Source organism: Ammospiza caudacuta, chromosome 3 (assembly GCF_027887145.1).
Source record: "Ammospiza caudacuta isolate bAmmCau1 chromosome 3, bAmmCau1.pri, whole genome shotgun sequence".
Lineage (NCBI taxonomy): Eukaryota > Metazoa > Chordata > Aves > Passeriformes > Passerellidae > Ammospiza > Ammospiza caudacuta.
The window spans coordinates 43,713,039-43,725,866 of record NC_080595.1 but is presented as its reverse complement, the minus strand read 5'-3'; the positions used below and the strand labels follow the sequence as shown (position 1 = coordinate 43,725,866).

Here is a 12,828-nt window from a genome sequence, read left to right as displayed (position 1 = left end):
ACAAAGTGCAATGATTAACCAAAGAAAAATATAAATGCTGTCACAAGAACACAGATCATAGAAACTGTAGGCCAGTGACATATAATCTGGGACCTGCAGAGATTTCTGTGACACAAAACTGAAAATTTGAACTCCAAAGTCCTCACTCAAATTTTGGGAGCAGCTGTTGTGTGTTTTGGGGAAAACAACACATATGTGTACCCTTGTGGATTGAGTTCATCCTAAACCTCCAGCCTGCCCCTCTGGCACACAGGGTCTTTTTATAGGCTGTACTGGATCCCTGTAACTTTTTCACACCTACCAGAATGTGAAATATCCCTGCTGCCTGGGATTCCTATGTATCACTTTATGGAAGACAGTGGTCAGGCTATACTGCCCTTTAGATGTGGGTAAAGTTTGGGTGGGGGGAGAGGGGGGAAAGAGGTACAGAGATTGCAAACTTGCTGAGGACTTGTCTCAGAAGACTCAGAGGCACAGCAGAAATCAGAATGCTCTTAAGGGTAATGTTTAAGGATGCACTATCTTTGTGGGCAGTATCAGCCTAAGGTATTTTCATCCCCAGCCCTGATGAACTACGTACTATGAAATCAACACTTCTTACTCAAGGGAAGACTTTCTTTTACATAATGAGGTGGAGTGCAGACCTTTTTAAACAGAATCGAAGACAATTAAATTGCATGAGTTACTCTACCTTTTAAAAAAGAGCAATGACATTTCAATACATGGGCCAATACAATGTTGTCTGAAACAACTCCATATGTTTTTTGAATGCAAGGAGGAAAAAAACCCCAACAGTTATTTTCAAAGAAATCTTTCCTCCAACCTCTTCAGGTTTGTACAACATAAAATTAAGACCTGAAAATAGGAAATCATCAAAGAGGAAATTCTGATCATAAAACATGGATATCCTAACTCATTAATTTCTTCTGTAGCACACCAAAAATGTATCCTCCCCAAGATTACAGCCTGCAGCACCCATTGTTTATACAATATGAACAGAATCTAAAACATGAATGTCTTTACCCACAGTTAAATATTTGAGGTATGAATGTTTATATTTTGAAAAAGTTTCCTTTTCTGGTATCTTTCCGTGGTGATTTTTTTTTGGTCTAGCTCTTTTTTCCAATAGGTGATATATGCTCTTTGTAGCTCACAGCAAAATGGCTAATTAGAAACAGGAATTTTGGTAGCAGCAAATGCTACAAAGTGTAATCATTCCTCTGTGTATACAGTACAGCAGCACAGTTCAGTTAACAGCATCCCACAGATTGTACAGGATACTACAGGGTTAACTGAATAAAGACAAAGTGTCCTCTTCAGCATTTACTCAAGATCTTTGTATATCTGACCATGATCTGTCTGCTACAGTCTATAGACTGCACAAATAGAGTTTTTGTATTCATGCTCTACATAAATAAGATTATACAGAGGGACCATTGATAAACAGATACAGAATTGGAGCCAATGCACTCAACTCAGCATTTTTCCTGACAACAGCCAGAGGAAGGAGCAAGAAACAATATGGTGGTCAGCAACACAATAATTCATCTCTGTGTTTCATCCTAATCCTTAAAAGCTGTATACTGGCCTCAAAACTGAAATATGAGTTGAATCTCTGTTTCAGAAAAAATATTATTAGAATTAGCATTCAGTTTCTTTCTGCATCTTGCTAAATTCTTGGCCCAGAGCAACATCCTGTGGCAATGTGTTCCACAGACTAATTGTAAGCTGCATGAGAATGTACTCTCTTTAATCAGGAAAGGAGCACTTGTCTGGCTTGATAGACAAATACTGCTTGTATTGCCATTCCACTGATGTGCCATCATAGTGCACTGAGAAACCAACAAATATGTTGTTGCACAGTGGCACAGTTCAGACCAGGAGGACACAGGCACTGAATACTCTGTCCCTGCTTTGCATGCACATGAGCATATGCTTCAGTAAACTTTGCACATCCAATCTGCAAGGTCAATAAAGAAGACCAAAAGCACTTGCAAACACTTTTCTCTGCTTCATCTATCATCTGCAATTGATGAAATATTCATTAGCACCCAGTTACCCATCTTAACCACCTAGGTCTCTAACTCAGTCTGTGTTGAAATATTTTTTCTTTGCACAAAACATCTCAGAGCTACTATATAAATTTAAAAAAGAGAAAATGCTAAGAAAGGCATTTTAAAGATTAAAACATTTACAGTTAATGACTTTTGTTGCCTAAGAAAGCAAACACATTGCTACTGGCCACAACCCAGGCTAGAATCAATCAGTCTTAGCAGTTCATTTGCACAGCAGAGTAGAGTCACAGAATCAATTAGTTTGGAAAAGACCTCCAAAGCCATCAAGTCCAGCCTTTAACTGAATGCCACCTTGTCACCTAACCCAGTAGGTGCCACATCCAGTTGTTTCTTGAACACTTCCAGGGATTGTGACTCCACCACCTCCCTGGACAGCCTGTTCCAGAGCTGAAGCACCCTTTCTGTGCAGAAAATCATCTTGATATCCAGCCTGAGCACAGGCTGGACACACACCTAAGCCCTAGTGCAGCTTGAGGCCATTTTATCCCCAGCCACAGCTGGGGTCGGTACAGCCATGGCAGGGTCAGGCTCCGGTAGCAGATCGGAGGAAAGGCACGAGATTCCACGTTACAGTAACTACTCAAATATTTACTCGACTTCCTAAAGGGGTTTTACTGCCACAACTTAGCTGCTGTGGTTCAAATGCTGTCCATACTGAAATAAAGTGGTTTAAAGTAGTCTTGAACTAGTTTATGCTACACTGTAACCACAGCCTTGGCTGAAGCATGGACACCCACTTCGTTAGCTATTTGAAACCATGAAAGATGCTGCAAATCCAAAGAATCTCTTTCTAAAACCCCATGTATTTTTACCCGAATGATAGATTTGTCCCTGTGCACTGATTAATGTGAATTTCACATTGAAAATTCTGAGCTTCCTTTTTATTTTGCTAACTGATTTGCCAATAAAATTATAAAAGCATAACATGTTGAAAGCTGGAATTTTCTTCCTGAGCTGAAATCAAATATTTTGACATTTATTAGTTCCATAAAACATTGCTAAAAAAAATAAACATTCTAGAGTTCATAAGAAACATATGCTTTTCTGTTTATAAAAAAATAGCTGTACTGGGACACTAAAAAAACATTCCTGGAGAACTGCATTCTTTGGGGGATTTACATTTTTTTTAACCCTTTTCCTGATTACCAGGATCTACACCACATTTCCAGAATCACAGCACCTCTGGAACAGTCAATACCATTAACTGTGCTGTTCTACAGAGTTGAATTCCAGCATTATTCTGTGTTTACTTCAACTGGTATGGCTGGGTCAGGTACAGCTGAAGAGTGAAAGGAATTACTTTGAGTAGCTTACCAACATGTGAGGGGGCCATGTACCCTAAGAGAGCTCATATGCCTTGAATCAAAGAAGTCCTATAACCTGTGGGATCAGTAAAGCTTCCCCAAGATCTGCATTATCTCAGGATTTTTCAGGTGCTTGGTGGTCTGCATGGCAGCAGTCCCCTTTCTCCTGTGAGTAGAATACTGCAGCACTTTAAAAGAATGCCTTGGGGAAAGGGTAAATGACTAACAGTGTTTAGCAAACCTACAGGAACTTCAGCTATGACTAAAAGTGTTTAGCAAACCTACAGGAATTTCAGCTGAACAGGCTCAGACATTAAGTTTAAACCAGGACAGATAATTCATGCTGGGTACATCTGACTTTAAATCTAGTTTTGCCTTCAAGCAAGGAAGCATGAAATTGTTCTCCTGTATTCTGTTTCCAGAAGGTTTTGCATCATGGTTCAGGGTAGACAGTCTCCTGAGTCATTGCAATATACAGATTCAAAGTTTGCATTAGAAAGAGGCATTGGGGTAAAATTTTGTATTTTGTCATTTACAGAGTTCTCATTGTATTATTACACTCTTCATTCCTGTTTTCAGAGGTCCACTATTTTGACAGAACAAAAGGCACCCTTCAGCCTGACTCCCAGCAGTTTTTTCTGTGTCACTGACAGACACTGGCAGTGACTCCAGTGTCCCATTAAAGCCCTTATCACAAATGGTGCACTCAAAATCCAATTCATCTGTGGGGATTTTTGAGCATCTAATATGGAAAGTAGTCCCACTGTAGCCTTTCCCTTGGGGAGCACTGATTTCCCATGCCACTGCTCTGCCTTCCTGCCTCTGGTCAGGCTGTTTGAACATCAACTCGTACAAGTGCTCAGTCCAGTTTCTGCCAAAGTCATCTCTGTCTAATGCTGAAATCTTGTAATCCACCTCAATTCATGGAACCATTGAATTGTCTGGGTTTTAAGGAACCTCTAAAGGTCACCTAGTCCAATCCCCCTGCAATGAGCAGGGACATCAACTAGATCAGTTGCTCAGAGTCCCATATCACCTGACCTCAGATGTTTCCAGGAATCTGATATCCAGTCCCTCTATGGGAAACCTATTCCGGCTTTTCACCACATTCATTGTGAAAATATTCCTCCTTATATCTAGTCTCAATCGACCCTCTTTTAGTTTAAAACCACTACTACTCCTATTCTGTCCTGAGAACATAATTATCACACTAAAAAACCCCAATAATCTTCCTCCCACCTGCCCTACTCAAAAATCCCAACCAAAAAGAGCATTATCCTCTAGCTAATGTCTACTAAAAATATTAGTCTTCATTACACAAATCTTCCAGCAATCCAGATTTCCAATTATTATACAGGACTACCCACCTCTCAAACTGAAAAGTCCTGTTTACTGAGGCATGACCAGGACGGCTACACTTGACAAGGATGGTTTCCTAAGAGAAAAGAGTAAATTAACTATAGTTAATATCACAGGCACACACAAAGCCAAATATCCATCAATCTTAATGTATCAGCTGACAGCTTTAAAGACCAGGAAATCCAAGCAGCAGTCACCAATTCATGAGGCTTTAGAGCATGCATAATGCAGTGAACTTGCAAAACCATAAGAAAGGCCCTCAAAACCCATTCAGGTTATTAAATAACAACCAACACAAAACATGCGCTTAAGTTCAAGAGAAAGATCCAAGCCCTTACCTGAACTTTTTATTGGACCTAGAGAGTCACAGCCAAGTAAACACAAGCTCCCCAACTGCCACTACAGGCACAAAAATTGCAAAAAATAGGGGTTTTTTTTATTATTGGGCAAATTTTCACGGTGCCCTTTCAAATTGATTTCATAGATAGCGCTTTCTAGAACTGAGTAAAAGATACACATTTTATTAAATAACATGGTAGTCCTCAACTAAGAGAAAAAGCTGCACTACAACAATCTGTAGAATTCCACGAGTTTTTAGTGGAATGCACTTTCCAGATGAGTTATACAGTAACTTTGTAAGTCTGACAAATATGCAAACAGCCCTTTAAACTATTACCAGAGTACAAAAATCCCAGCAGTCTGATGTGGCTTAGCTAGCAAATTCTGTGCTGTTCTGCTCCTCATAGCCAATGCTGCTTAATTGCTGAGAAAAGCAAAGAAAAAGATGTGGGGGCTTACAACAAATTGAGTGGAAGCTCTCTAGCACACAAAATACTTCATCCAATTCAAAGAGATTTTCTAGCTTACTAACCTGTGGTTACATTACTGCATTTGATGGAAGTGCTGAAATTCCTAATGTGCTTCAGACAAGTGAGTTGGAGTGCTGAACTAGTGGCCTCAAATAAGTATTGCCACAGACTGAAGTTATAAAGAGCTGAGCAAATAACAATCACATAACAGTATGCCCAGTGTGCAAAAGGCTAATAAACACCAAATTTCTTCTTTTGAGTTCATGAGTATTTCTACCTCTTTGGAGAAGAGAAATGTATAATTATCAGACTAATGATGACAAAAGACTTACTGTACAGAACGAGCTATGTTACCTACCCCAGTACTGGCAAATTTAGCTGACTGCAGATTCAGTACAACACTGCTACTAAATGGCCTGACACAAAGATTCTAATAGGATCAGTAACCAACAGGCTCCAGGGGAAGGAAAAAGGAAAAAAACCTGAAAAATATAGAATGACAGAATAAATTTCTGATTCAGATATCTAATAGACTTGCAGACAAGCTTTCTCTAAGGTGAGAAATAAGAGAAAAAAACCTCTGTTTGCATAACATAGAAACAAAAGAATTGACTGTTAACAGGCAGAAGTTTCATATGAGCATTTGTAATGATCATGTCCAGTCAGGCTTTGAAAGTCTCTAAAGATGGAGATCCAAACCCTCTCTGGACAGCCTGTGCCAGTGTTTGACTACCCTCACAGCTTCTTCTTGTGTTTAGGCTGCATTTCCTATATTTCCCATTCCCCCTTGGGCTGTCACCACCAGAAAGAGTCTGTGCATTCAGTATCTCCTCATCTGCTCATTTTCTCAGGTGTTGACAATACCAGCACTGTTCAGTGTCCTAATCTGTGTGGAGTGGTTCAAAACCTGATGTGTGCTGTGTACTCACTCTCCACAGTTATTGCACAATAAGCTTCAGAAGAAAGGCTCAGACAGTTGTTAATGTTATGTTGAGGAGCAGAGCATACACAGGACAGCAAAAAGAAAACTTCAAAAATCTTCAAGTAACTCAAAAACTGAAATACAATACTCTTCTGGTACACTTAGTAAAATCTTAAGCCTTTTTTAGACTTAAAATCAGAATCATGTTTCTCTAGACAAGATGAACAATATGTTAGAAAAGATCATGTGTCTTAAGGATTATATGAATTTCTAAACAAGCAAACAAAAAAAACCCACTCAGAAACTAAATGGAAGTTATGTAGTCTCTGTGGATCTGGTTCTCAAATGTGGCTCTGCTTTCTAACACAATCATGGCAAATAACTGCCTGGTTATGCCACACACAAAGTATTTTCAGGAAAAAATTCTGGAGAGGCAGTCATGATTTAAAAAGCAAAACTAATAAACTCAGCGTCTCTACCACACACAGTCTTCCTTCACCCTGATCTAAAATTTCCTTTAAATCATTATCTGGGAAAGGGTTAACTTGTTTCCAGAAATACAATATTTGACTGTGTTGCAACTAAAAGCTCAGCATAAGTCAAACCCTGTATTTTAATCTGAAAATAGCACATTTATCCTAGCCACTAGCATAACATCTTCAGTTGTTAACACCAAAGTAAACAGGCAATAAAACATTATTTTCTTTTACTTTTGTAAGATTCGTCTAAATTGACTGCTTTTTGTGAGGATTTTTGCAACACTTTTTTTTTCTTAAAAAAGATAAATTCATATTAAGAAACTGACAAAGGCTTCAGGTCTGGCAAGTATTTTAACTAAATAAATGTCCAGGCAAACCAATAAAACATTTGAAGTCTATGTTTTGTTTTCCAAACCAGGAAGTTAGCATTTTGCAAATTTCATTTCTTAATCTCGTGCTTATATTTATATTCCTTAAATATTTCATAAGATTATCATATTGAAGGTCACTCTTTCATACAAAATAAAACTCATAAATTGGCATAAGTAAGCCAACACTGCCTTGCCTGTAAACATGTCAATACTGTAATACTTCATATATTTCTATGAAATAATCCAAAACCTAAATATTCCTATATATGCCTAATTTCATCCTTCTGCAATAAAATTTAACAGGTCAGAAATGGCTGCAGTATTTTATAGTACAATAAATGTGTCAGGATATCCAGAATACTATGTCTACCATTACAGGTCCCTGTTTTTTATCTCCTGATATATTGACTTTCTTCATCTCTTTATGAGCTCCATTAGTTACCTGATTGCACACATATAGATATAGATACAGATATATACATATAAAATTATCCATATTATACAAGTGAGATCTACCTAATGAAACTATAATTTGGGAGATTTAAATGCATAATATATTGTAGGTCACTTCAGCAATATTTCAAGCACTACACTATAAAAGAGAATTTGGCTCATCACCATGTAAGTAACAGAGAGCAGGCAACTAAGAACTATGGCAGCTATGAAAATTAAAACCCAAGTTAATACTTTAACCTTAGCTCACACTACTGTCCCTTTTTAAATTTTATATCTTGGTAATGGCCTCAGTTAATGCTGGAATGTCATTTGCAACCTCAATGACCATTCTTTCTCCGATGGATCTAAGCCAGGATGCTTTAACATGCTTGACTGCAGCACCACATAGGCTGCTGTGGTTCACGAGGTGTCAGATTCCTGTCCTAATGCATTAGCTGTGTTGCAATAGTAATATTTGAAAAAAGCCTGACATAATTTTAGAAATAGCTACAGCACATACAGGTGGCTCAAAGGGACTGACAGCAGGAAATCAGCAGCAGTTTAACTGTTGCAAGCATTCAACCTCCAGTTAAAGGATGGCTGATCCGCAGAAGCTCCAAGCTATTACCACTACAAAGAGTCAGGATGAAAACAGTACAAACCACCTGCTATTGCATCCATGGGTAATCAAATCTCAGTAGCACCTGGCCTTGTTGTTTTGGTTTTTTTAAACTCATGGTTCTCATGTCCCTTTTGTTTCTTCTTCTACCTCTATGAATGTGCTGTTGAATTCCACCATCTAATACTTACATCATCAGCTGCATATGCCACTTTTTCTGAAAAGTTTCTTTGCCTGTAAAGGAAGAAAACAGCATCAGTAGGGGAAGAAGAGATACCTTTCAAACCGTAAGTGTTCCACTTAGCTGAGAAAAATCAATGTTTAAATGTGAACTGTCTGAAGAGTACTTTCCAGAATTGCCACTATTATTGTACCCTATGTACATACTAACACCACAGCTAATTTTGAGTAAATAACAAATTAAAGTGCAATCGAGCAAAATAATCTGCTTTAGAAAACACATTTAGAACAAACCAAATTAAGATGAATGCACATGCAAGCTATTCTATTATTGTGTGATTGCTGCATGAGCTTGTAACAGGAGGCTTTCACTTTAGAAAATTAAAGTGAGAAATACCCTCTTTTCAGGAATTTGTCCCTGAGCTTGAATCCATGATTAGTCCAAACACTGACTGGGATTACTGAGGTGTATATATCTATTTATGTGTGCAAGATTTTGGACATTCAGTCCATAGTTTTAAAGATAAGTTTTATTTAAATTACTTTTTGATACATTAACAAAAGTTACCCTTGACAATGTTTGTTTGGCCCAATCTATCCTGTTTTACACTGCAAGTCAGCACCTGATTGCACTATTTCATACTGCAACAAAAAAAGTGACTGGGTTCGTTCCCAGGTGTACAAAGCACAGGCTAATGCAAGTTTCAACTTCAGGCTTCTTGAAATGCCTTGTCTGTTATTTTTGACATTGTTTTAATTAAAACAATATTTTTTTTTAAGATTTGCCAAAAAATAATAAACTTTAAAACACTGAATGTACTCTTTTAGAGTTACCAGGCAGTAAAAGAAGCCCCAAATCAGCTATTTACTGATAAAGCAGATGACAATGTTATTGGTTTCTAGCCACCCACCTAGTTTTTCCCTTCTTTCTTTCCTTCTTTGTATACACTTCAATCCCTACTTTCTTTCATGTTAGTCATCTATGGAGAATTCAGCCAGTTAAGCAGATACTTGCATCTAATCCCTCTTTTCCTTTTGGATCTTGGAATGTTTTGACACATCAGTTACAGTAAACATTTTATACATTAGGGCTGCAGAGCCAAATTAGACTGAAACAGAATTACCAATGTTTGTGGTGACAGCCAGTGTGTTCTATAGCAGTACAAAACAACTGTAACACTGAGTGTGTGTCTCTACCCACGTCTTTTGGCAGCTCTCACATTACTGCATCCCAGAATTTGTATAGGATAGTGAATACACTCTAAACTGATTGCAGCTGTGTTACTTCTGCCAAGCCAAGGATAATCCTGGCTTGGCAGAACAACTATGGCTTTCTATTGAGATGGACATACTTTTAGACAGGGAGATGAGGTTGGCTAGAGCCAATTCAGCAGGAGAAAGAAAATAGCAATTAGTTTTTATGATACCATCATTGTCTCCCCACACACATAAAACCAGAAAAATCAAGGACACCATTGTTCTCTTACAAACATAACCATTGTTTTCCCTGTATTTGAATTATGAGTCAGATAGGCTCTAACACAATCAAAACAGTTTACCTGTCTTGTGAATGTCCAGCAGCATCATCAAAAGGTAGTAATGGTCGAATCCTGCAGTGGACTCTGATATTTCCTCTCAGTTCCTGGGATAAGAATATTGAGCTGTATTTAACACAAGTTACTGGAGAGATAAATACACTGAAATTTGTCAAACAGACATGAACATGTTTAAGAAAGCCAGTGTTTACCACATCAAAGCCCTATACTCTGTGGGGAAAAAATAGAATCAATATAATTTGTCTTAATAAGGTTGGACAAAGTACTTGAGGAAGTATGAGCTCTTCAGAGCACTGGAATTGTATAGCCCTCTCTAGGTCATATGGACAAAAACAACCCTTCTGAGACATTTTCCTTTCCCTTCCTTTTTCTCCTTCCTCTTTACATGAGCTTTTTCAGACACCTGTATTAACTGAACAGACAATGTTATACACTCCATTTCTCTTCCACCAGTCCTGAGGAAGATGTGGAATTTAAAATATGTTGTATATTTTCCTCTCCACTGCATTCCTACATGATTAAAAAGTTGATTTTTTACTGTAGGACATTTTAGACCTGTTTATCTCCTCCATTTTGTTGGTGATCTGTTCTTCTTATTTTGTATGACTGAACACAGCTTGCCTGTGAGGACTAATGACCACTGGTATTAACGCCCCATTGCTCTGGGGAATATTCTTTCAGTAAACTGCAACACAAAGCAAAATTTAGAAGGTAAGTATTTTTAACAAAGAGATTCATTGTCCCAGGTAGAAAAACTTTTAAAAAAATTGTTTGAAGGAAGTTTGTTTCTAAAAATCGGGTCCTGATTCAGGAAACCCAAAACTAGTCATTTGTGGGGAAGGGAGGAAGAGTAAACTTAAAGTACAAATAGGAAAAATTTAATCCCAAATGAACCATCACTAATGGCTGAGCAGGATACAGCTTGAGATATTTGGGAAAATAAAAGATGACTACTTTGCAATATCAAGTTATAATTTTAAGAATTTCAAAACAATTTCAGAAGCTGCAAATTTAGAGAAGAGGAAAAAGAAACTCAGCTTTTGTCCACTATTCAAAATGGATTATACTCTTTAGAGCAATAGGTCACATGAGAGCATTTGGAAGATCGTGTGTAAAAAGAAAGGAGTGGGATTCATTATAAGACAAATGTGTCTCAGCCAATAAACACATCATATATAGACAGCTGGGGCAAGTGATATATCCATGTGAAGTATATTCTTTACTTATATTGGTGAGGAAATTATGGGAATAATTTCAACAAAATACGCCAATGTTCTGTTATTAAACATACTTACAATTAAGCTGTTATGTAGAGCCTTCCTTTTCTGCTTTTCTTTCTCATATCTCTCCGTCACCTCTTGTAGAGACTGCTCAAGATCAAAAGCTTTTATCTGAAACACTAGAAGAAAGCAGTTTCAGAGATATAAACTCCATGACTTTACAAAATGAATTGTTCAGTAGCACCTCATGAAATATGATCACAAACCTTCTCAACTTCTACCAAATTTCAATTAGGAGGCTTAGTTTCTGATTTACTAGACATCTATGAAAAATCCCATCATAGTTCTTGCTATGTGAAGCTACAAATTATTACCACAACTATACATGTGAAGTCTTGAAAAGCAATCAATAATGCAAGATATTTAAAGGCAGCTCAAATGTGTCAGTTTAGAGTGCCAGTGATGCCTGAAACCTACATTTGAAGCAGCCTGCTGCTAGATGGGGATGTCAGTTGCAAGGCTCACACCACATCTGCACTTATTAGACTCATGTGGGCTAGCTTTACAAGAAGTTAACCTGTCGTTTACCCTCAGTCTCACAGTGCTACTAATCCTTTACAACAGTTTTAAGGTTCCTTTAAGACAGGTCCATCACTCCATGAGGAATTGATAGGAAAGATGGATCATTTGAACCCTAGGGAGTCTCTTTCACCAAACTGAGAAGGCTTGTATGGGTCATTATAAAAGCTTTCTAACTTCACAAATGGTTTTATTTCAGCCCAATTACATTAACACTGAGCAGGCCTAAAACAAACACACAGCCCAGAAGACACATTATGCGACTGTAAGCTTGTGTAAAAAGCAAGCTCTTAGGAACCCCAGTTCAATATCCCCAGCAATCAGTGAGCAGTTTGGAGATGTAGAGTATCAAGCAGTCAAAACCAGAGAGGTGAATTAGCCAGATGGCCACCAGCCTCAGTGTGTGCTACCTTGTAGAGCAAAGAACAGACTCAGTATCTCAGCATGGTCACACATACAATTTAATCTCTCTGGTAAAGACTAAAAATCAGATCATTTCAAGGGACATTTATGTACACTAGAGATTTCTCAGATCTCTTTTTTCTAATACCCATGCCATTCATGTCCAGCTCACAGTATCCTTCCACAAGTGCATGCATGCAGGGGAAGCATGATGTTAATAGCTGGGGAATCAGTCTAGGAGTTTCACTATGAAAAAATCCTTCTTTTGCATCCAGCATGTGGAGTAACACTAGCATGCTTTGGTTTGGAGAATCCCATGAAATTATGTTACCGTAAGTTTTCAAAAGGGCCACTTACAGTCACTGACCCCTATTATTATACTGTAATTTTTAAAACACAAGGTTAAATTCCATTGATCATTTAAGTAATATTCTATTTATTATTTAAGTAACTTCCACAATAAGTATCTTCATTTACATATTTGTGTACACACACTTTGAGTTCCTAAGTCTCTGAAA

At 37.8% G+C, this 12,828-nt stretch overlaps 1 protein-coding gene across 1 annotated transcript in view; it reads right to left on the bottom strand.

The window, feature by feature from the left end:
• KIF25 (kinesin family member 25) overlaps nucleotides 1–12,828 on the bottom strand; it is a 40,860-nt gene that overhangs the window by 17,758 nt on the left and 10,274 nt on the right. The window contains exons 5-8 of the mRNA XM_058802300.1: nucleotides 11,405–11,508; nucleotides 10,113–10,195; nucleotides 8,565–8,607; nucleotides 4,747–4,814 (exon numbers count right to left, since the gene is read on the bottom strand). Coding sequence (XP_058658283.1) covers nucleotides 4,747–4,814; nucleotides 8,565–8,607; nucleotides 10,113–10,195; nucleotides 11,405–11,508 — 298 coding nt within the window. The remainder of the gene's footprint in view (nucleotides 1–4,746; nucleotides 4,815–8,564; nucleotides 8,608–10,112; nucleotides 10,196–11,404; nucleotides 11,509–12,828) is intronic.